The sequence below is a fragment of the Choloepus didactylus genome, chromosome 9, assembly GCF_015220235.1.
Source record: "Choloepus didactylus isolate mChoDid1 chromosome 9, mChoDid1.pri, whole genome shotgun sequence".
Taxonomy (NCBI): Eukaryota; Metazoa; Chordata; class Mammalia; order Pilosa; family Megalonychidae; genus Choloepus; species Choloepus didactylus.
This window is the reverse complement of record NC_051315.1, coordinates 18,249,404-18,275,838: the sequence shown is the minus strand read 5'-3', so window position 1 is coordinate 18,275,838 and position 26,435 is coordinate 18,249,404. Positions and strand designations below refer to the sequence as shown.

The 26,435-nt window shown below is 36.1% G+C and overlaps 2 protein-coding genes across 3 annotated transcripts in view; one reads left to right on the top strand and one right to left on the bottom strand.

The window, feature by feature from the left end:
• The window catches only part of DPP10 (dipeptidyl peptidase like 10), a 689,331-nt gene that overhangs the window by 224,297 nt on the left and 438,599 nt on the right, over nucleotides 1–26,435 (top strand). The gene's annotated exons all lie outside the window — the stretch shown is intronic.
• On the bottom strand, nucleotides 11,714–12,887 carry LOC119544468 (protein YIPF4-like). The gene is given in 2 exon segments (XM_037849968.1): nucleotides 11,714–12,538; nucleotides 12,591–12,887. Coding segments are annotated over 2 exon segments (1,122 nt in total).

Here is a 26,435-nt window from a genome sequence, read left to right as displayed (position 1 = left end):
AGGGTTTGAGCCAAGTTCATTCCTTGGAGTCATGTCCCATATCACCAGGGAGACTCCCTCCCCTGAGAATCATGTCCCATATAGGGGGGAGGATAATGAATTTATCTGCAGAACTGGGTTTAGAGAGAGATCACATCTGAGCAACAAAATAGGTTCTCTGGAGTTGACTCAGGCATAGTTATAGATAGGCTCAGCCTCCTCTTCACCACCATAAGTTTCACAAGAACAAGCCTCAAAATTGAGGGCTTGACTGGTAAAGTATAGGGTTCCAATTATTTATCGCTAGTATTAGTGTGGTACTTAAACAACCTCTTTCAATCATGTTTGCCTTCAATACAGCACTGATATTTATAATCCCATTATGAAATATCATCACCCTTGTCCATTCCCTACCTTTAAATTCAACCTCATTAACAGATCTGTACATATTCAGTAATGATTCTCCCTTCTCTAGCTTTGGTCTATCTCCAGGTCCCCTATATTCTACATTTTAAGACACTGATTTCACATTATTCGGGGAGATCATATTAATGATAACATACAATATCTCTCCTTTTTTGTCTGACTTATTTCACTCAGCATTATGTCTTCAAGGTTCATCCATCTTGTCACATGTTTTAGGACCCCATCCCTTCTTACTGCTGCATAGTATTCCATTGTATGTATATACCACATTTTGTTTATCCACTTGTCTGTTGAAGGACACTTAGATTTTTTCCATATTTTTGCAAACTTGTATAATGGCACAGTGAACATCAGTGTGAAAATATCTGTTCATGTCACTGCTTTCAGATATTCTGGGTATATACCAAATAGTGAAATTGCTGAATCATAGGATAACTCAATATTTAGTTTTCTGAGGAACCACCAAACTGACTTCTACAGGGGCTGTACCGTTATAAATTCCCACCAACAGTGGATAAAAGTTGCAATTTCTGCACATCCTCTCCAGCATTTGTAGATTCTTGTTTTTTTAATGGCAGCCATTCTTATTGGTGTGAGATAATCTCTCATTGTGGTTTTGATTGCATTTCACTAATAACTAGTGAAGATGAACATTCCTTTTTTGTTTTTTAACCTTTTGTATTTCCTCTTCAGAAAAATGTCTTTTCATATCTTTTGCTCATTTTATAATTGGGCTCTGTATACATTGTTGAGCTATAGGATTTCTTTATATATACTGGATAGCAATCTCTTATCATATATATGGTTACCAAATATTTTCTCCCATTGTGTTGGTTACTATTCACCTTTAAGGTAGAGAAGCTTTTGATTTTGAGAAGTTCCAGTCTATCTATTTTTTTTCATGTTGCTTATGCTTTGGGAGTAAGGTCTAAGAAGTTACCTTCTACTACTAGATCTTGAAGATGTTTCCCTATGTTATCTTCTAGGAGTTTTATGATACTGTCTCTTATATTGAGGTCTTGGATCCACTTTGAGTTAGTTTTTGTATAGGGTGTGAAGTATGGGTCCACTTTCATTCTTTTGGATATGGATATCCAGTTCTCCCAGCCCCATTTGTTGATGGTACTATTATGTCCCAGTTTATCAAAAATCAGCTGACCATAGATCTGGGGATCTATTTCTGAATTTGTGATTCAATTCCATTGATCAGTGTTCCAGTTTGAATGTATTATGTCCCCCAAATGCTATTATCTATGATGTAATCTTATGTAGGCAGACGTTATGGGTATTGATTAGATTGTAATTCTTTGAGTGTTTCTTTGGAGATGTGCCCCACCCAGCTGTGGGTGATGACACTGATTGGATAATTTCCATGGAGGTGTTGCTCCGCCCATTTGGGGTGGGTCTAAGTTGAGTCACTGGAGCCATATAAATGAGCTGGCAAACAAAAGGAACTCAGTGCAGATGTGAGTGATGTTTTGAAGAGGAGCTACAGCTAAGAGGGACACTTTGAAGAAAGCACAGGAGCTGCAGATGAGAGACACTATAAAGATGGCCATTGAAAGCAGACTCTTGCTCTGGAGAAACTAAGAGAGGACAAATATCCCAAGTGCAATTAAGAGTGACATTTTTGAGGAAATGCAGCCTAGAGAGGAACATCCTGGGAGAAAGCCATTTTGAAACCAGAACTTTGGAGCAGACGCCAGCCATGTGCCTTCCCAGCTAACAGAGGTTTTCTGGACACCATTGGCCATCCTCCAGTGAAGGTACCTGATTGCTGATGCATTACCTTGGACACTTTATGGCCTTAAGACTGTAACTCTGTAACCAAATAAACCCCCTTTTATAAAAGCCAATCCATCTCTGGTGTTTTGCATTCCAGCAGCATTAGCAAACTAGAACAATCAATATGTCTGCTTGTGCCTCTACCATACTATTTTGACCACTGTGGCTTTACAGTAGGCTTTAAAATCAGGAAGTGTAAGTCCCCTCACTTCATTCTTCTTTTTAAGAATATTTTTGTCAGTTAAAGGCCTGTTTCCCTTCCAAATAAATTTGGTAACACTCTTTTCCAAATCTTCAGAATAAGCTGTTGGAATTTTGATTGGAAATGCATTGAATCTGTATATCAGTTTGGGTAGAATTGATATCTTAATGATATTTAGCCTTCATATCCATGAACATGGAATATCTTTCCAGATATTTAGATCTTCTTTGATTTCTTTTAGAAAAGTTTCACAACATGTGGAAGGAGTGGGATGAGCAGGTTTGGGGAAAATATCATGAATTTGTTCTTTGACAGACTAAGTTATAGATGCCTATCATGCATCCAACTGGTGATGTCAAATAACCTGTTAAATATGCACATTTAAATGTTAGAAGAAAAATCCAGGCAACAAATGTAACTTCTAGTTCATGATCACAGAGATGACATTTAAAACCTTGCCCCTGCTTGATAGAGTTGTGTCCTAGAATGCAAGTGAAGAAGTGGTTCAAGAGGGAGTGATTACTTGCATTAATGCTGCCAATGAGTCAAGTTAGAAGAATAGAAGAATATACTGTTAGTTTTAGTGATGTAGGTATCATTGTTGTCCTTGGTAAGACCAGTTTCCATGGAATAGTCAAAGTATAAGCTTTGTTGGAATGGAAACAAGGAGGAATCAGAGGAATTAGAAATAGGTGTTCTAAGGAATTTTAGTGTAAGGGGGAATGGCATGAAGGGACAGTAGGTGTGGATAAAGGAAGATGTGGAATCAATTGAAAGTTTTTTTGTTTGCTTGTCTGTTTTGTTTTGATTTTTAATGGAACACATTTTAGCAGGAGAGGAAGAAGTTGTTGGGTATTTGAGGAGGGAGGAAAATATCTGAAATATTTGTCTGAGGGAGTGGTGCATTTGTACAATTTAGAAATGGCTACTCCTTCCAAAAAATGCTTTTCTGTCATTGGCCAGGAAATTGTTGTAATAAATGTACAAATCTACAATGAATATGAATGCATATGGTGCAGTGTCCGACAAACACATGACGATGCTAGTGCTGAGGGAATGAATATAAAGCAGATCCCGTTAAAAGGCAAATAATGAGATGTATTTAATTTACGACGAGAAAGTTTATATGTATGATTTGGTTTGTGAGGCATACCAAAAATAACAGTGGTATTCAGAGATAACCATGGCTAGCTTCATGATTTAATGCTTTTCTCAACTTAGCATAGTGTCCAAAATTTTAAAGTGAACTTTTAAACATTTACTTAATAATGGTTCATCCCTTTCTGTTCTTTATGACTTTAAATCTGTCAATTTCCCCCTAAAAATGTTATTTGCTGTGTGAATTCTATAAAAGAGAAGGGACTAAAATACATTTTAAAAATATCTGAGATCATTAAAATTGTCCCCTGGTGATATTTAAAATGAGAAATAGGGCACTACTTATTTAAGTCGTATAGTTATAACTTGGAAATGGGTTGAATCTTCTTCTCTTGGGCATGTGGACCTTTGTTCTTGAAACTGTATACATCCATAGCTGACAAGTATTTCTGTTAACTGACAGACAATATTTTACAAAAATATTTTTGACTCAAGTCAATATACTTAATGTAAAATGACATATGCAAATTAGTAGAGGTTACGGTGAGGCTTTGGTGTTCTTAAAATGTATTTTGGTCTGGTACTTGGTAAACTCAAATCCTGCCCTGCTAATTATGATTTTTGTCCACTGAGTTCCTGAGAGGCTGTGCATTTGGGTATCAAAGTAACTATAAAAAGCCTTATAAATGTCTTACACTGCAGTGCAGAGCTCTGGACAATGAATGAGTTGGCATAAATGACCTAGACTTGAAGCCTGATGAGAAATTTCTATTTCCCTATAATTTAAGTCTTTTTTCTGGTATACAGAGGCATGCTTGTAAGAAGGAGAGAGTGACGGCTGAATTAGAAAAGAGTCCATTTATGTGGATACCACAGAATAGAGTTGCAATGTAAATGCAAGAGTAAGTTGGGAATGGATCTTGGATGATTAAATATTAAGGCAATATTGTACTCATTAGCCAATGAGATTTGCAACTCATCCTTCAAGGAGAGATCTAGAAGAGGGTGGAGAAGAGCCAGGGATAGTTTGAGAAGTGTGCCAGAAGTCAGACATAATCTTTTGAAGATGTAGGACCTCCTTGTATTTTGATCTCAATTGTTATAATTTGGGGGATGGTAATTACTTTATAAGGCTTCTATTCAACTACCTGATAGCATAAATGAGGAAATAGAAATCCAGAAAGTTAAATGACTCGTGCAGAGCTTCAGGGTAATTTGATAGAACCAGCAACAGAATATAACTCTTCTCTTGTGAATTCTTCTGATTCTCTCTGCCTGCTTTCACAGGATTAAGAAATACATAGCACAGATTGGTGGTTGTGCCAGTTCGATGTATTTTGTCCCCCAAAACGCCATTATCTTTGATGCAGTCTTGTGTGGGCAGACATATTAGTGTTGATTAGATTTTGGAATCCTTTGGGTGTTTCCATGGAGATGTGATTCAATCAACTGTGGACAAGACCTTTGGTTGGATAATTTCCATGGAGGTTGTTCTAATTTGCTAATGCTGCCAGAATGCAAAACACCAGAGATGGATTGGTTTTTATAAAAGGGGTTTATTTGGTTACACAGTTACAGTCTTAAGGCCATAAAGTGTCCAAGGTAACACATCAACAATTGGGTACCTTCACTGGAAGATGGCCAATGGTGTCCAGAAAACCTCTGTTAGCTGGGAAGGCACGTGGCTGGTGTCTGCTCCAAGTTCTGGTTTCAAAATGGCTTTCTCCCAGGACGTTGCTCTCTAGGCTGCAGTTCCTCAAAAATGTCGCTCTTAGTTGCACTTGGGGTATTTGTCCTCTCTCAGCTTGTCCAGAGCAAGAGTGCTTTCAGCAGTGGTCTTCAAACTGTCTCTCATCTGCAGCTCCTGTGCGGTCTTCAAAGTTCGTTCTTGGCTGTAGCTCCTCTTCAAAACATCACTCACAGCTGCACTGAGTTCCCTCTGTCCATCAGCTCATTTATATGGCTTCAGTGACTCAACTTAGACCCACCCCGAATGGGTGGAGCAACACCTCCATGGAAATTATCCAATCAGAGTCATCACCCACAGCTGGGTGGGGTGCATTCCAAAGAAACACTCAAAGAATTACAATCTAATCAACACTGATAACATCTGCCCACACAAGATTACATCAAAGATAATGGCATTTGGGGGACATAATACATTCAAACCAGCACAGAGGTGTTGCCCCTCCCATTCAGGGTGAGTCTGAATTAAATTACTGGAGCACTATATAAGCTAAGGCAGAAGGAGCAAGCTTGTTACAGCCAAGAGGGACACCTTGAAGAACACATTGGAAGTGAGATTGGAGCGTCAGCTTACAGAAACATTTTGGAGATGGCCTTTGAAAGCAGACTTTTGCTCCAGAGAAGCTAAGAGAGGACAAACGCCCCAAGAGCAACTAAGAGTGACATTTTTGAGGAGCTGAAGCCTAGAGAGGAACATCCTGGGAAAAAGCCATTTTGAAACCAGAACTTAGAGCAGATGCCAGCCACGTGCCTTCCTAGCTAACAGAGGTTTTCTGGACAACATTAGCCATCCTCCAGTTGATGTGTTACCTTGGACACTTTATGGCCTTAAGCCTGTAACTGTGTAACCAAATAAGCCCCCTTTTATAAAAAGCCAATCCATTTCTGGTGTTTTGCATTCCCGCAGCATTAGCAAACTACAACAGTGGTAATACACCATTAGGAGTCTATTTCGTGTGAAGTACTGAGGAGTGAACTAGACCCAAGTTGAGTTCTTTTTTTTGGTTTGTACCAGCAGCAAATCTGAATTTGGTAGGGCCTTACAAAGAAGGTGGTGTGGTGTGACAAGGACACTGGCTGTCAGTACAGTTGAGTACCAGTGATTCCCATTTATTGTTCCCACACAGCCCTCGTGTTTTAGAGACCAATGAATTAAGGGCTAGTAACAAAATGAAAGAGCTCCTTTCACTATATATAGTGTAAGATATGGGGTCACAAACTATACTATCAGGTTTCTGGCAAACAGTTAAATCTAAAAGCAGAGAAAGATTCTCTCCTCTTTGTTACAAGGCATCATGGTGCTTGGACACATTGAGAGTTCCCAAGAATATAGTACTCCATAGCTTTGGTTTATTGAGGATGTGGAATTCAGCATTGTGGATGAAGTTGCTGTATGGTACATTATGGGAACACAGGCTCAGGCACAACAGAAACCTTTAGCAGATGACTACTTTATTACTTACACAGCAAAAAGGGTCCAAAAGAGCAGGAGAAGATATCAAATCATGGCCCATCTCCCAGGAGGCCAACTGCAGTTCTGCATACCCCACTGAGCATTGGAGGGAAGAGCCAAATCTATGGTGTCTGAGGGCTGAGTATTTATACAACCCAGGGGGAAAAGGTCATGTTGGTGAGAGTTCCCACCTTTATAAGAAGCTGGGTTTAAGGTAGGGTCAAGCTGTTCCATTGGATCTAGCATATCCTCTGGTGCAGAACAGATATCTAATGAAACGTCTTCACGCGGTAGAAAAGGAGGCAGGGGTAGGTGAGGACTGGGCTATGGCTGCTAGGTGTGTCCTGACTTCCAAGTATCTTCTGAAAACAATGACTGTGACTAACAAGAGGAGTGGTTTTTTACTTCATTGCAAGGATCAGTAAATGATTCTGTGGCAGCAGGAGCCTCATGGGCAAATATCCATAGAGGGATCAGAGTAGAGGAGGAAATATCAAATTCTTGTTGAAGATTTAGAAATGTCTTGGAGGACACTGGGATGTCACAACAGTAGATAGAAGTGGAAGCCAGCAATACATAAATGTTTTTACTCTTAGTGTGTCCCAATTTGCAACCTTTCTCCCTGCACTCATCTGGAATGGGAGACTGGCAAACACAGCATTGCCTATGACCCAACTCCATATCATCAGCCTACCATGCAATGGCCCTACTTATACATATATTTGTTACTTCCTTTTTCTTTCTCAATGCATTTAATTCATAAATTATCTATTAAGTGCTTACTAAGTTCTTGCCATTAAAAACTTTCTACCTGTATATATTCATGAATGTCAAATCTGAAAAGGATCTTTTCTAACATCAGTTTACTTACATTAATTAGAATCAATTACACTTAGGAAAAGAGTGAAAAATATAGGGAGGGGGATTCCATTTGGGACTAAATTAAATAAGCATTTATAATTTTTTTTTACTTCTATTAAAACGTAAGGATGTCAAATTCAGGAACTGGTTTCTATTTGAAAATTTTCTTCCATTTCTAGACAAGTTTAAAAACCCGCCAACCCCAACCCCCCAAGGCCCTTAATAGATTAGGTGATATAAATAAGACCTTCAGACTCACTGGGTTTTATTCCTGGAGCAGATGAGAAGTGACTGTTCTGTGAAGAGCCTCTATGGGAAATTCCTTAGCAAACTCAAATGGATTTAAGGGAGAAAATTGTTGATGCAAAACTCTTTAATGAGTTCTGTTCCTTTGTGTGGATCGAGGTGAAATCAGTCATTCCAAGGACTGTTCACTGTGAGAGGCAGAATAGAGACTTCCTTAAAGTCATCAAATGTTATATTGATATTTATAGCACAAAGTAAAGCTCTTGAATTTCAGTTAGTTTTTTTCCTTCCCAATGAATATACTTTAATATTGGTTATTTATTTCAGCCAAGGATGTTTGAGAAAGCAATTTCATTTGGGGTTTTCTTAGCATGACAGTTTAGGTAAGAAGTCTGTGTAATTATTCCAGTAGCATCTCTCTCTGTGAAAAGAGCATGTGTCATTCTGCTAATCCAATGACAAAATTATTTACTCCAGGATGGAAGAATGGAATTATAAATGATGAGAATCATACTTGTAGATATAATTCCCCATGACTTTCATTCTGTCCTTGTGAATTAGGGAATTAGTTGATATAATTTAGTAAACAGTCACACTTTGTATCCCTAACCTGTGTGTGTGTTTGTGTGTGTGTGTGTGTGATTTTTAACCTCAAATAAACTTGGGTTGAAAATGGGGAGACAAAATCATTGCTTAAGTAACGTCAATTCAATGTTGCAAATTCATTTGATTAAGGAGGGTGAATTAATACTACATGGAATTACCCATGTCACTATATGTTTCTCAGTGTTGAGACCATTTGCTCAGATTCATGTATCTGTATGAGAAATATTTTAATCATTTAGTGTTGAAAGAGACAATGAAATTCCTCAAGTTGCACTTCCTTATTGTGTATTGTCAAAGTCTTGCAAATATCTTAACAGAGTTTTCTGAGAGCAGTGCTGTCCAACTGAAATATATCATGAGCCACAACATTTTTCAATGCCTTAAAACAACAATTTGTTATTATGTCTCATGGTTCTATGAGCTAACTGCGCAGTTTCCTCTTGGGGTCACTCATGCACATGCAGTCAGATGAGGGCTTGACTGAGCAGCGTCCAGGATGGCTCCCGCACATGGCTGGCAGCTGACGCTGGTTGTTTGCTCTGAGCTCAGCACAGTCGCCAACCAGAGTGCCCACCTGTGGCCTCTCCCTGCAACTTATTATTATTGCAGCATGATGACTGTATTCTGAGAGGAAGTATCTCAAGAGGGTGTATTCCAAGAGTGAGTGTCCCAGAATCCCCAGGTGGAACAAGGCTTCTTATGACCTAACATTGGTGGTCCCAGAATATTCTTCTTTGTATTCTTTTTTGTGTTTTTTTGGTTTATTTTAGGTTTTTGAGGCATTATTTTATTCTATGTTTTATTACATAGATATTAAAAAAATAAACTGACTAAATTTTAACAAATACTTAAACCAAAAATCTACTTCATATTTTAAGTCAAGAAAAATTTTCACTAATTTAGACTATAAATTTAATATTTGGAGAACTTTTTGAAACTGACACATTACTGTGCCCAAAACTGTCTTATAAACCTAAGAAATAATGGTTCATGGTTTATAATGATTCATAAAACTTTATGAATGTTCCTAAACTACTTCTTAACAAAACATTTGATTATATATAGAGTTTGATTTTTAATCAAAATTTCAACTATTTTACAATCAATTTGAAACATAAGCAAACGTGTCATAATTCTTTTTAGAGGATCATAATCCATCAGGACTACATCTAATACTATTAAATACACACACACACACAAGTAAAAAGAAACAAAGGACATAGATATCTTGTTAATTGTAAAATATTAATAAACTAATAATTATGTTAAAAATCATTATTTAAAATCAATGACTTAGAAAATATTATTTTATAAAAATTCAAGGCAAGAACATTATCAATTTGCCATTATTAACTGTAGCAGTATTATATCATGTACTCATTTACCATCAGGTTTTCACACTAACAATCTGTTTTAGCTCTTTTGCTCATTAGCACATGAAAATGTTGGTTGAACTTGAAACATTGTAAAATGTACTTAAATATACCCTGAACAAGACAGTTCCCAAGATTAAATGCTATTATTTTTAAATCTTTTTTAGAACAAAGTACCTTACTTTATCTTATATCATTGGGAATAAATATGATCCATGTAAGTGAATTTTCCATTTATCCCTTAAAGCATTGATAGCTTTAAAAATTAAACCATTTTAAATAGAGATGTCCTAAAATGCCTTGACTTACTGCTGAGTAAAATTTCACCTCCTGGTTTTGATCCCCAAGTTTTTTCAGGAAGATTACAGGGTCAACACTTTGTGAGCATCAAATACAATAATCCATTCAAATAAGTAATGGCCTCAGGAACTCCTGATGTGGGAAAATTGTTTATTTTACAGTTGCTGCTTCTGTTGCCACAGATCCTTCCTCACTACTTTATACTATTTTAGGTTCTATAAATTTTCCTCCCCTGGTATTTCTAATCCATTTTCCTAAGCCTGTTTTTAAAAAATCAGTATATGTGATTTTCTACATTATTCTGACTCACTTTTCCTGCCGCTCAAAATAAGTTACTTTGTTTATTTGTTTGTTTATTTCCTTTTGGGGGAGGAAGAGACATGAACTTGATAACTTGCTAATTTATAGGCTTGTTTTAGAGTTGCTGGGTATTTCCTGATAGATAATATGGCTAAAGGAATATATACTGAGAGATGGCTATATTATCTTATTGAGAACTGCAGTTAATCCTCCCAGCTGAGACAAGACATAATAAAATAATATGCTATTAGTTAATAGGCATTTGCTATTTTGCAGATGTAAACAAAATATCTACTTTATAAAATACTATCAATTAAAGGTACATCTAGAGTGTATGAATTAATTGCAACAAAAATCAGTGTTAAAAATTCTTAATATTCTATTAGCAGAAACTGTACATTTGCTAGAGAGTACTTGATGCTTGTTAAAATATCAAGTAGTACCGGACAAGTTGTTATAAAACAAAATACAGAGCTGGGAAGCATTTTATTTTTTCTACTTCATATAACATTTGTTCGGGGCCATAAGGTTTTAGGGTTCTCTTTTCAGCAACTTTTATGATTTAAGAGTGCCACTTTAAAAATATTTACTGATGCTATAAATATTACTGTTTTTCTACATATTAACAGTTTTAGTAAATGCCAAATACATTATACCTCTTGCTTCCTTGGTCACAAAGATAAACAGAAACTTTTAATGCCATGTTTAGACATTCAAAAATGGTTTTTAAAAGCATGTCCAAACAAATCAGGTCTATATCAGTAACTATTAAAATTAGTTTTAGTTGTTATTAAGTATTCTTAAAAAGGAAGTACTGAAACATATATGAGATTTTAACAATTATATATAATATAAAAAACAAATTTAAATTTATAAATAAAAAAGGTTAATGGCCAAATTAAAGTTTAAGCATCAGTTTTAAACTATCTCAATTTTCAGATTATTCAGAAATACATTTTGTGAATAATAATTATTTCATAAATATATATGTATAAATATAAATATTTACAGGATCTGCGGTGAAAGAGAAAGCTCCTCAAAGAAAAAAATTGCACTTTTAGATTATCAAGATCTTGTCATATTTTGCCTTTCAAGTGAAATATAATTACCAGTTCAGGTGCTTTGGGCATAAGCTTTAGGTGAATACTAACACAATCTTAAAAACACGGTGTTTTCATATTTTAGTGACTGGAATATGAAGAATTAAACAGAACCTAGAATTCTGACAAAAAAAAAAAAAAAAAAACCCAGGTAACTGCCACTGCTTAATTAAATACAATACAAAAACAAACAAAACAAAAACAACAAACCAAAAAACCTAAGTCCTTAAACCTGCCTTTAGATCTGGAGCTTGTAAAATTTTACCACCAACAGGTTTTCTCCACTTTCCTCAGCACGAATTCCCAGGGTGCACACCAGTGTAACATTACCTTTTCTACTCATGAATGACTTTTTCAGATCACACCCCAGTATGTAAGGACAAAAATAAAAGTATACTAAAAAGACTGGACAAATCAGAAGAGGCTTTTTGGTTTTGAATTCTTCACCCACTAACAATGAAGCACTGTAGGCAGCCCAAAACACACCCAACAGTTTTGTAAGTGTAGAAACCATTTCAAATGATCCAACCACCAAAAGTATAGGGGCTATTACAGTGAGAGGAAGTAATGAATATCCTGTAACTTCAAGAACCTGGCCATATGCAACTTCTCCACCAAGAACTCTGGCCAGTAAGAAAATTGTTAGAGAACCAAACATCCGAGTGATTATCATCCATGAGACCATCCTAAACTGACCAAACGTTGAGATAATGGAAAAGAAAAGAACAACAGCCAGAGGACCCCAAAAGTCAGTATTGTCTCTTAGCAGGTGTCTGTTAAAACCAAGGGATGGCGCTGGCATCAAAACACATCGGATTTTGTAGTAAACATCCTTTAGATCAATATCCAGTTCCTCCAACAATGGCTTGTTATCTTCAGGGTCATCATCTTCAGCTTCCAAAAGCCAGCCATACCCTCCTTGTCTCAGAAATGTCGTGGCTGTAGATTATTTGATAAAATCTCCACCAAGGTTTAATTTGACATCTGAGGATGCTACTGAGCCGCTGAGATCAAAGGTGAAGTCTCGGTTAGCGGGGGAATATGCCAGGGGCGGGCCCTGCAGCTAAATCTTGCAGCCCCCAGAGCCGGCGGAGGAGGCTGCGGATGGGACAGACCCCAAGGCCACTTTGGCGCCGAGCCTCATGCTTGGTGCGCACTGCGAGCTGGAAGTGCACGGCTGGCAGCGCGGCTGGAACCGGACGGACCGGGCCCCCGGGCTGCCCCCGATACTGCCGCACCAAAGTCCTTTTATGGTATTCTTTTGGTCTAGCAAATCGTTCAGGCCTCAGCTCTCCCATCTGAGTCGTAAGAAGAAAGGAGAAAGAGGTCCAAGGTAAGAAGCGGGTGGGAATGCCGTAACAGGTGGATATTGTGTAGCTAGATATGCTCTGAGTAGAGCGCTCCAGGACCATTCGATGATAACAGTGGCAGCCTGGAGAAATAAGTGCTTGAAGCAGTGTGGTGGGGACTGGTTAGTTCAAATGCCATAGAGCAGGCTACAAACTGGAAATTCCTGTACATATGAAATTTAAATTGTCTAGTAACCCACTGAAAAAAAAATAAAAGAAATGAAATTAATTTTAATTAAGTAATCCATTTGACACTATTTAAAAATTATTAGTTTATTAATGAGGTATTTTACATTCTTGCTTTCATCCTAATTCTTTAAAATCTGGTTTGTATTTTATATTTGCAGGGCAATTTTAATCAGAGTTTAAAGTGTTTAAAAACCCCAAGTGGAACTTTGAATAGGGAATAAGATGTGGTAGGTTAGTATAGGTTAGAGTGAAATAGTGACACATCCCAAAGTAATTTGGGCAGAGAATAAGAATATATTTACAGGGCCCCCTGAGGAGCTTGGGCTTCCTCAGCTGGACTGATGTTTATGTTGTCACAAACATTAGGACTGGCCATTTGATGTGCCGAGCCCTCTATTATGGGACTTGCCCTTATAAAGCTCGTTACTGCAAAGGAGAGGCTAAACATGCATATAATTGTGTCTAAGAGTCTCCCCCTGAGTACCTCTTGTTGCTCAGATGTGGCCCTCTCTTTGTCTAACTGAGCCACCTCGGCAGGTGAACTCACTGCCCTCCCCACTACGTGGGACCCGACTCCCCGGGGGTGTAAATCTCCCTGGCAACACAGGATATGATTCTCGGGGATGAATCTGGACCTGGCATCATGGGATTGAGGATATCTTCTTGACCAAAAGGGGGATGCAAAATGAAATGAAATAAAGTTTCAGTGACTGAGAGATTTGAAATGGAGTCCAGAGGTCACTCTGGTGGACATTCTTATGCACTATATAGATAATACCTCTTAGGTTTTAATGTATTGGAATAGCTAGAAGTAAATACCTGAAACTATCAAACTCCAACCCAGTAGTCTGGACTCCTGTAGATGACTGTATAACAGTGTAGATTACAAGGGGTGACAGTGTGATTATGAGAACCTTGTGGATCACACTCCGTTTATCTAGTGTATGGATGGAGGAGTAGAAAAATGGGAACAAAAACTAAATGAAAAATAGTGTGAGATGGGGGGGATGATTTGGGTGTTCTTTTTTACTTTTATTTTTTATTCTTATTCTGATTCTTTCTGATGTAAGGAAAATGTTCAGGAATAGATTGTGGTGATGAATGCATAACTATATGATGGTACTGTGAACAGTTGATTGTACACCTTGTATGACTGTATGGTATGTGAATATATTTCAGTAAAACTGAATTTAATTAAAAAAAAACATGGTAAGTGCTGAATTGGACAGAGAAGCTGTGGAGCACATTTTCTTATAGAACATTATTATTTAGAGGAAAACTCATAAGAAATAAGACTTTTTAATTGTTAATTAAAAATTCTAATGAAGCATGCCATAATTTTGTTTGTTTTTATTATATGCAAACAAAGTAAAGTCATGCCTTTTAAATGGATATTTTATTTGTTTAGATAGCTGTCCTTGTTTGTGGAAAGATTTGCAGAGGAAAGAACTGAGATTGAGGAAAAGAATGGCTTTGCCTAGGACTGTGGCAGAGAAAACTGAGAGTGAGGGAAAGAATATTCCAAAGCTAGTTAAGCAAATTTTAATTTAGACAATGGGCATCATAAATTATTTGGGGGACAATGTAGTGAAAGAAGTATTATAATGTCACAATGCACAATGAAGTGGCAGTGCCTTGTGGAATTGCTGTTTGATGTTAAATGAAAGACAGTATTTGAGAAATGTGATTGTTCTGTTTTAACTACATTCATCTGCAATAAGGAGATCTTATACAGTGCTTGCTTAGCTTTGTTTTCTGCTTAAATTGCATGAGCTTATCTTGAGCAAAGTTTCTTTGTTGTTGTTGTTATTTTCAATCCTTAATTTGCTTTCCTCAGGATGCTAAACTCATCAGTCACAGCTATCTAACACTAGCCCCTCCTAGCACCATGTACCTTCAGTATCAGTTAATTCAGAATCTAACCAGAGTCTTGAAATTTGTAAAATCTGTTTTGATTGGAAATCTCTATCACCTCCTTTCAATCTGCCCAGAAACGTAGTGAGTCAAGGTTGGACATGGTGTAAGAGAAAATAACTCTTAAAAAAACAGCCAAACTAACCAGTTAAAAACTGTTTTACTTGTTGATATATTAACAGTAGTGTTACTATATTAAATTTTGGATGATGGTAGTTTTTTACGTTCAACCACAATTCACGTTTTAAAAAAATATATTTAATACTGTGCAGAGCTTTATTGTGAGTTCCTAATTAGATTAGAACATAATGACCTAATGGCTTTCAAACAGTTAATGATATTAGGTTCTAAAATAATATCATTATTACCATGTTTGTTTGTTTTTTCTACCTTGCTGTCAGATCAGGATAAATTCTTAGCAGATAAGGAAAGAAAATCAGGGGGAACTATTGACATAGCTCCTGAAAGTCTATTTCATTAAATTACTGAAAGTTCAAAATAACTTTGTTACTTCTCATCTGCCTCAACTTTATGTCTTCTTTTGTCCAGTAGGCTGTGTTCTTTGAATGGGTCAAATGAAGAAAATCTCATTTTTAAAAAAAAAAAAAAGAGGAAAGGAAAATGTGGATAAAGAATAGAGGTATTTTAATGACAGAACAGAGGTAGTTTATTAATGTAATAATTAAGACCTGGGTCTTGGGTTTATTGGCACTGCGCACTGAGACAGAATCTGTATTATTTATTGCTAAGGTCAATTTGAGTGATTATCTGCCAAAAGGGATTGTGTTGAGTCTGCAGTAATGAGCTATTTGTAAAGAATGCTCTCCTTGCCTAACTTGCCAAAAAGGTGAAACATGCACATATTAAGCTGACTGCAGAAGAGAAGTGGGATAGAGGGGATTTAATGGAGCTGAAGAGGGTGCCCTTTGAAATGTGCAAGGTATCATTGTGGGGAAATTTACTGTGGTCTTAGTAGAACACAGAGCATTGAGGGAAGAAAAATTTAAAGAAACTACGATTTGGCGGAAGGTACTGGCCCTTGGGAGGTTTATCCTATTATCTGATTGACTGCTTTCAGAAAAGGAACAATAGGTTTGTGAAATTAAATGAGATAGCAAGTGACTTATGGAGGGCATATAGATGGATATCTGTTGGGCAAATCCAAAAACTGCTCTAAGTATTAAAAATGATCTTGACTTTGAACTCAAGTACTTAAGATAGTATATATCTAGCATGGCACCCAGCATTAAAGAACATCTTTATTCCCAGCTAGAGCCTCTGTGGAAACTTCGTAATTCTTTCAAGGTTATTGATTCGTTGCCTTTTAAAATATTGTTTCCAAAAACTAAACTAAACTAAGGATTCTCTTTCTCACATCTATTTCATTCTTTCCTACATGTTGGAAAGAGGGATTGTGGTGAGAGAGAAGGGAAAATTGTGTTTACCAATGGCTTGCTCTAGGCCACATCTTTTTCTGGGAGACTTTGACTATAATAAGCACAAGGGCAGGAATCTGACTTTCTCATCCATTCTGTGAATTGTGGGAGAAACAGAGACAGTGATAAATATTAAAAAGGAGTGCAGTTCATGAGTATATAGAGATACTGAGAATACCCATAGTTGTGGGGTTTATATGAAAAAGGACACAATTGTGTACGTTTTGTGAAAGTAAATATATATATATTTTTTTTTGACAAAAGAGGATCTAATATTGTAGTTGCTAACAAATTTTAATAGTTTTTTTTTGCCATTTCTAGGAACTAGCCTTTAAAAAAACACTCATGCTAAAAAGTACATACCTGATTTTTTTATAGCATTATTTATAAGAAGAGCAAAGTGAAACAAACTAAAAGTCAACAAATAGGGAAGTGGCTAAAAAGAATTAGGTACCTTTTTATAATAGAATAATATTCAACTTAAAAAATAATAATAATTGCATGTATTATAACAAGTTGCAAAGTAACTTAACTTTTTTTGTTTATTCTAAGATGATTGGTTGATTGATAGGTACATAGGCAAAATAAATGAAAATATACAAAGGATTGATGAATGTATAACAGGAAGAAAGAATATTAATAAAAGGGAAATTGAAATGATACATGCTAAATTTTAGCTGTGGTTATTTTTATGAATAAAATTGTAGTCAATAAGTAGGAAGTTTCATTTTTTTGCTTTATACATTTAACTTTTTTCCAAACTCCTTTTATTACTTTTGAAACATCTTAAATAAAATAAAAAAAATTTTAAATGTACATGCATATGATTTTCTTATTTGGAGGTTATGATATTTATACGGAATTGTATTTGTTAATATAGTCCCTGTCTTATTTGAAAGATGAATGAAAGATTATAAGGATACATAAAATTCAGCAAGCTAGCATAAACTCATGCATATTTTACAATTAGAATAATCATTAACTAAGAGACTGAGTTATGTACCCACTTCCCCAGCATCAGGATCTTGTCAAGAATATGCTCTTGGTTCACTGTGTCAGTAAATGTGGTAGACTGAATTGTGTACCCCAACATACACATGTTCTCAAGCTTTAATCCATTTACAGTGGGTGTGAACCCATTGTAAATAGGACGTATTGAAGATGTTACTTTTAGTTAGGGTGTGGCCCAACTGAATGAAAGTATGTCTTAATCTGGGTTACTGAAGGCATTGTAAAGAAAACCAAGAAGACACAAAAACCAGAAAGGAGGGGACATCCCTGTGTGACGGGAAGCAGAGGTGAAAACCAAGGAACTCCACCTATTGCCAACAGCCAGCAACAGAACCTTACCGGCCCCTGGGGGAAGCCAGACTTCTAGCCTCCAAAACTGTGAGACAGTAAGTTCCCGTTGTTTAAACCAAGCCCATCTGTGGTATTTGTCATAGCAGCCTGGCAAACTGAGACAGTAATCCATATAAAAATATAGCCTTCCTTTCAGAAGAACAAACAAGCTTTGACTGAGAGCTTTAACAGTGTCATGGGTGGGTTTAATAAAAACCATGTACAATCATATACAATCTTGAATGACCCTTATGATTACTGTACTCTGTTGAGAAAGCCATACCCTTAGTACTGTTTTTAATTCTTGGTTTTATTTTTTAAGAACACGTATAAACAACCCAGAGCATTTTCAAAGGAAAGTGACCAGAAGGGTGAAGTCACTATATATCGTAAAAAGAAAAAGTTGAAGAAAACATTTTTTTTGTGGAGGACTCTTAAAAAGGGTCAGAAACCCAAGGACTGCTTGATACCCATTTTCAAATTTTTAAAAACAAATTAGCACATGGAAAATGAACTAAATCCATGAATAAACTAAGACCCACAGATAGAGATAGAGGGAAGTATATTTGGATTTAATCTAAGAAAAGGTTTTGCAATAAGCAGATCTGCCTACTGGTTAAACAAATTGCATTATGAAGTGATGAGTTTGGTATTTAGCTTTAACTGAGTGACTGTGGTTAGGTTCCCATATTGGAGTAAATATGGACTAGAAAATTCTAAGATCTCTAAAATGTTACCAGATCTATTGTCAAGGCTTTATTTCTTACCTAATAATTGAGGGATATGAAACTAATGTAAAATGTTATGCAACACATGCATACAATATAAAAGCCTGACTTTTTAATGTATTAATGTAGTGTAGGGAGAAATGAAATTATTTTGACATTGAAAAAAAAAAAGGGATAGCGGTAATACCTTGACTCCTCTTCATTGAAGTTGATCTTAAAGATCTTTGAATATCAAAGGTTTCAAGGATTTGTGGAGTTCAGCTATTTACCAGAAATAGGTTGTAACAAGTAGTACAAAAACAATTAAATATATTCTAGGTGAAGCAAATTAGAAAATAACACTCCTTTTATATCATATATGAAAAAAGAAGCTAAATTGATAATTGCTGGTTTTTCCTTTGTATTGGATTTTCTAACTAAAAGCCTTAGGCAGTACTTTTTAAGAATGATACTTTTTTCATATATGACTTTAACAAAGACAGCACACTGCCAAGATCTATGAAATAGTAGATGAGCAAATTGCTCTGTGTTTTACTGCTTACTCGACTCCTGCGTTTATGGTATTTGACAAGTAGAACTTAAATGGGACACTTTTTCTTACCACCTTTTTCTTTCTTTCTTTTTTCATTTTAAAGATAGCAGATATTCAGAAAACTTAAATAAAACATATTGGAGTAAGGTGGCATAAATTTCTCTCATTTATTAAAAATCAATCTGCATACAGTACTTTGCCAGGCACATTATATTAGGTTGGTTAAATAGATACAATACTAGCTTTTTAAGAGAATGAAAATTGGATGACATCAAAGTAGAAGTTCATTTTTTTTATAAAAATGGCTTTTATTCATTCCAGTGCATTGTGATTCTTCATGAACTAATTAATATCCTGGAAAAGAAAAACAATCCAGAGATGCTGTGATAAATATTAGATGGCCTGTCCTGGCCAGAGATCTAAGCAATCAAGACAGGCACACAAGAGGCTTTCAGGAGGCTGGAGGATAAGCCTCTGAATGCCACTGAGTTTTGGAGAAACACAAATACTAGCAGCTGGGTGTCAGAGTTTCATAGGTATAGGCAAGAAGGGGTAGAACACCAAGTGAAGCAACCAGGAATAAAAGGTCAGTGACCACAGTAGGATCAGTTATTCCAGCTCAGTTTAAAAGCATCATGGAATCAGGAGTCCCAATTAAAATTCTGTATATTATTAGGTGAGGATCTAGATAAGGTACATAATACATGGGCTACAAAATGAAGCTTGATTCTAAAATCTGTAGTGGTCTTTGAGTGGGAGTGGCCAGAGAATAAATGGTTCTTGATAGCTTTAACCTGAGAATCCAACAGTTTTAGAACTGGGAATCTAAAAATGATCAGGAACAATCACAATGAATTACTCCTCCACAAGCCTTGACCTTTCCATCTTGCTAATTGCGTTCCTTGCTGGACAACTTTCGTGTTCTGGCCAGATCACTTTCTCTGTGTTTGTGACCTAATTTCCCCAAAGACTCAGGCTTTGAATATTAACTCTCTTTTATAGCCCCAATATTATTTATTCATCTTTGGAGGTCTGAATTTTAAAATAACAGAAGCAGGTACTTCTATTCTGCAGGCCTAAATATTCATGTGAACCACTTAAAAAAAAACAAAAAACAAAAATGAATATTCTGGTTCTTCATTACTGCAGGAAGTTGGATTTGGGAATTGATTAGAATAATGCAAGAAATATAGCTAATAAGACAAATAAGCTGTTTTCAAAGCTGATCAGGAAACTCATATACTTTATTCTGAGAGAAATCATTCTGGTGAGCATACTAATCAAAGCTGTATAAATTACCCATACTTCAGATAGAAAAGCCAGCAAAATGCCATTAACCAAAAAAACAAATTTCAGATGATATAGTAAACATCCATGCTCAATTTTTCGGTGCTGGGAATCATTATCCATCAGTTGCCTTTAAAATCTGAATGAAAACAGGGAATTTCTTCTAGGAAATAATGCTTGACCTTAAGGACTTGATTTCAAATGAGAAACCTATCTACTAATAGAGTGAGTCTGCTGGTTTTGTTACTATCATGCTATAGGAGGGACTTTTTGCAAGTCATTCAACTAATATGGGTTTTAGTTTCTACATCTTAGGGGGTCAGATCTGATCATTTAGAGGTACCATTTCTTTCAGTTATTTTATGTTTTACTATTGAACAGATGAAATGATTAATTGGTTGATTGAAGTTTAAGTTTGTGAACTTGAAATCCTTTTAAGTACCTCTGAAGGGTTCTTGTTTAAAAGGCATATGCAGGCAAGAGCATGTGTATATTATATATAACTGAGTGGTTCCCAACTTTTGTCCCCTAGGGGACGTTAGGCAGTGCCTGGCAATATCTGGAGACCTTTTATGATTGTCATGATTCAAGGATGGGGGTGCTAATGAGTTCTAGTTGGTAGAGACCAGTAATGCTGCAAAACATCCTACAATGCACTGGATAGCCTTCCCACAACAAAGATTTGGTCCAAAATGTCCATAGTGCCAAGGTTGAGGAATCTTGCAACTACTTATATTGTCATAGATATAGTTATGGATATCCATATTTCCGTTTCTTGTTAATTCCCTACTGCATGTGCTTTCAGTTGTATTGCCCTGTGATCCCACCAAAAGGATGGATTTATGACCCAGATTGGTGACATGCCCTATCTTTCTGGACGTAGTGATATTTCCAGAGGTGGCTTCTCATCTAAACCAAAGACATTGGAATCTTTTTGTTTAACCCATGGGTGAAAAGTACTCAGTCATTAGGACTGGAGACCATCCTTTTTCCCATCAGCCCAGTTCATTATAGAACTAACAGCCATAATTAAAGAGTTCAGTCTGTGTATTTCTTTTCATTATTTATTAAGATTTTCTTTGCAGCTTAATGTCATAAATTTTTTATCAATGCTTCAGGGCTAAGATAAAAAGGAATCAAGCGTTAGAAATGTTTTAATACAATCAATACTGTTAGTTGCCACTTGAGTTTTCTATATATTTATTACTAAATCAAAATAATAGACTTTCTTTGATTTTTGTAATCTTCATCATTTTCTAAATTAGGGCAGGGCTGATTTGACCATTTCTGCATGTGCATGTGTGTGTTGTATATAAACAAACAAATGTGCATGTATATATATACAAAAATACAAATGTCAAAGGCTGATGGTGTAGTATTACTTATATAAATGGAAACTAAATTTTCATATTTCCATGATGTTAATTCCATTAGCTAGATACTGTTCTTGCGTTTGACTCTTCTGCATGTTATACACAGTATTTTTCCTAGTTAAGATTCGCATTCACTGAATGTTTTATATTCTCTTGACTTCACTTTAAAATTAAAACATCAGGCTAAAATATGCCTGCCCTTTACACTAGAACTACCGACAGGGACTCACAAATTGTATACACTCAGTATTCTACTCTTGTTTCTTATATTAACTACATTTATTTCTTTATACTTGAAAAAACAGTATTTTGCATGTTGAAGTGAGCTTCTAGCTTAATTTTATTTACCTAAGATTAATTCTTCAAGTATAATTCATTTATCATGACCACCATCATCATGCTCAGATCCAAATGTAAATTTCTGTTTTAGCTGATTTCATAAATTACTTGAGACTTGAATTCCAGCCTGACTTTAACAGTCATTATCCATGTGCCTTTAGACAAGGAACTTCTGTATACTGTTGCTCACTTTTTAAAAAAGTAATAATCTGATAATAGCTTTCTGCTCAGTTTAACTCAGAAACAGGTAGGTAGTATATATTAAGGGACTCTGAAAAAAAATAGTGGCATATAAATGGGAGATGGTGTTAATATAATTTATATATTAAGATAACAAAAGAGCAACAACAGCAAAATAGGTAAAATTTACCAGGGACAATAAAAGTCTATGGTCTGCATTGAAGTTTCTGGGTAATATTATTATGTGTAATTCAAATCCATAACTGGAGATTTGAACAATTATTTCAATCTTCATCCACCAAGCTTCTGAAACCTGGCTCATGTCATGGCAGAGTAAATGGTGTCCTTTTTCATTCAACGAATTGCTTGAGCACCTACTACTTACTACACTTGGAATTAGATGCTAAGAATACCAACATGAATCACATAGTTTCTGTGTCCTGGAGAAGCTGCCATTTCTGGTAAAGTGGGGAGACAGATGCAATAATAGAGCTATGTACAACATGGAGTGGGACACACACGAGTGCTGATAAATGCTTCTTGGGAGGATGGCTCAAGACAAGCTTTGCAGTGGAGTTAATGCTGGATTGGGTGTCTTATGCATTTGGACTGGTCTTGCAGAAAATATGTCAAGCTGGGGACTGTCTTACCTTTGCAGCTATGGTCTCTTTTGGCTCAGAGGTCTTTGGTGAGTGCTTTAGAAACTGTTCGTGGAGTCTGGGACAAGCTCACTACAGCTGAACTCTAGACCCTAGTGCCCTCCACCACTGTCTTTCCGGCTGTGGGTTTAGCTACTCCATCATTATTGTATTCACGTTGAAATATTTGTTGAATCTCTGAGTTTTCTTGGATTAGGGATTATGTACATTGCAAACAACTTTAACATTTCCTTTATGTTAAATACTATGAATTATTTTCCTTTTTCTAAAGGATTATTTTTTTCACCAAAAAAAGATGCTTTTGCTGTTAAAACACACACACACACACTTTGGCAAGAGTAAAAATATATATGTGTGTGTATATATATGTATATATGTGTGTGTATGTATATATATGTATATATGTATGCATGTGGGTATATATATATTTCCAGGAAATACTGTGATTTCAGTTGTTTCTTTTTTCCTTTTAAAGTAATCAATAATGTGAGATAGAAATGTAACTCAGTGTGCCAGTTTGTGTTTTTTTTCCCTTGTGCTTATCTCTAAATCACTATACTATTTGCAGATGTTTTTCTTAAAATTACATGTGTTAAAATTATTTTTAATGCCCAACTGTCTTTGTTATAGTCTTCAAATGTATAAAATATTTTTTTACCCCACTGTAAAAAAAAAAGTAGGATATGTAAAATGAATTTTTTAACATACAAAAGCTCTTTGGAAATTATTTAAAATGAGAAAACATGCTCTACAAGTACAATCTGAAATGTTTGACACACGTCCTATTAAGAGCCAAGAACATGGATTGGATTTTAAGTCTCAGCCCATTCTAGGATGTGTGGCAAAGCGTTTAAGGGCTCAGACTCTAGAGAGGTAGGCGAACCTGGCATGTTGCTTAACCTCTTGAATCCTTAATATGCTTATTTGTATCATGGACTAAAACTAATATCTTCTAAAGGGCAAATGAGAAGATCTAACAAGACAATATGTTTTCGCTAGCCAATGTATGTATAGTGCTAAGCAGAGTGACTAGCAAATAAGAAGCTCTAAATTAGCATTAATTTCTATTACCTCATTAAAGTTTCATTTCTGATATTATTACAGAATTCCACAGAAATAATATCTTGTGAAGAATTCTTATTCCATTTTCCAATTGGATACACAGGTTGCTTATTTGAAATGAAAATACAGGATATCCTTGAAAGGAAGAATATGTCAAAATAAAGACGAAATAATGTCCAAGGGGTATGCAGGAAGAGAGGAGGCTAGTTGTATCCATTTTGAAACAAAACACCAACAAAATAAAATGACAACAGCAGCAACAACAACGAAAGAAACGGGCTAAACCTTTGTTCCAGGAATTTCTCTCCACAAAATGACCTGCTTTGTTTATGTACTTGATAGACACACATATTTTTCAGGACTCTTATCAGGGTCATTTTCTTGATTAGGCCTTTTCTGAGCTCTCATCATCCCGCCACTTTCCTCCATCCCCAGCCTTGTAGAACTAACTGCTCCTCCCCTGAGCACACACTCTTATCTAGCAAGTAATCAATGACACTTCTTAAATGGAGGCTTAATTATGTGTATATAACCACTTACTAGACTGGAAAGCCTTGCAGGTTTCGTTTGTCCATCTCGGAACCACATATGCTATAGCGATTGCATATTATTTGTGTGTGAAAGAATACAGCAGGCTTTCTGTGTTACGAAAGAGGGACAAAAGCTGCCCTGTGTTAGGTTAGTGGTCTTTGTCTGCAATACCCCTGAGTTAGTTCTGCAATTAGATTAAATGATCTATCAGTAGATGTGCCTGTCTTGACCTGCTCTGAGCCCAGCATTGTGTTCTGTGGTGTGGGAAACCTGATGACATGGCATGCATTCCTATGAAAAAGCTGAAGTGAAACTCTTCTGAAGGAGATAATTTGACCCTCCTGAGAATGGATACATGACTACAGTTTTAATACCATAAAGAGTAAGGTAGGATCATAAGCCTGATAGGCTTAGAAAGGAAATGGACACTTGGAGACTATGCTCAGCTGTAGTTCAGTATCATTATGGCATTTACCTTAAATTAAGATCGTGAGTTTAAGGAGGAAGGGAGAGTAATTTGCTCTGGGAAAGCCTGAGTTCTGAAGATTTTGAAACCTAAAAATGGACAGTTTTAGAAAAGACAGACATTGCACAAGTTGATTTTGGCCTTGAGAGTAGGGTCATGCTGAATATCGATAAGAGAAACATTTTTTGGTTCAGTCTTCTCATTTTTTCTTGTTTTAAACCCCTACCCTAGTCAGTCTTGTATTCTCAAGTCCAAAAAAAAGGTATGTTTTATTTTATCTTTCCAAAACTTTTACATATCTATTATCTGGATTTATTCTTTAATTCCTTTAAAAGCCCCATGCCTGTTACTGTTATAAGCCCATCTCTCGTACTTCTACGTCTGGAATGCACTGCTGTTCATTGACCCTTCCCTAAATTTTCCCTTGTGTTCCGCTTCTCTAATAAAACAGTAGTAAGGGAGCTGTCTTACTATTACAATCCTCATGTATTGCCAAAACATGTGTATAGTCTGTTCCAACAGTTTCCAAATCCTACTCATGATCAAGATCTTTTAAATATACAGATTCTTATACTACATCCATAGAGATTAGATTTTAATAGATCTATGAATGTTTCAAGGACTTTAAGTTTATGAAGTTCTCTAAGTGGTTTTGGTGGTAAGCCAGTTTAATAGTAAAAAAAAATAAATCTGGCCTCTATCATCTAATAGAGCATTAATTATACACTAATTGTTTCATATTTATTGGTCATGTCTTTTAAGATGGATTGGAAACTCCTTGAGTATTGATGTTATGTATTACATTCCTCTCATTTCATAATAACAGGTAATGCATAAAGTATTTTGAACTTAGCTGTTTTTAAGGAAATAACTCTGGTAATTTTTTTTATATTACTGTTTATCTTTCTAATTTAGGAAGAAGAGTGAAATTTTAGCTCCCAGGGTAAGGCACCTTGTTTAGTGGCAGATGTTATGGGATGGCGTAAATAAGAGGAAAACCACCCCACTGACAATATTTTGGATCTGTTAAGAAGCAATGAGGGTTGAGGCAGAAAAGTCCCTGAAATTCTCTTCCAAGCAGTAAGGCTGGTTAGGTAACCATCCTGATATGCACCCACAAACATATTGTAATGCATACACCCTCCCACACACCCACACCCACATCCCCACAGTTGTGCACACACACACACAGGGAGACCTCCTTCTGCATAGTTCTGATATGCACGAATTCAGCTACCATGGGTTAGCTAAATATCATCAGTCCTCCACCAACACAAATTCAGATTCCAGTTACCACAGTCTATTAATTGCGAATAATTGTATAAAATACCGTCTTTCTGCTAGTTCTTCAGTCCACAGATCACTATGTAAATAACAGATGTGGATCATGGTCAGTGACCAATCATTTCCCTTATTTCAAAGTCTGTGGTGGTTTGTCACTGTACATCTGTTTCTCAGTTTACAGACAGGCAGTGACGTTTGCAGTTGTGTGGCCTCCCTGCCTCCCTGTGATAAACCCTCATGACATAAGCTATGAGTGAATAATCAAAAGGGAGAATAGGCCAACAAAGAGA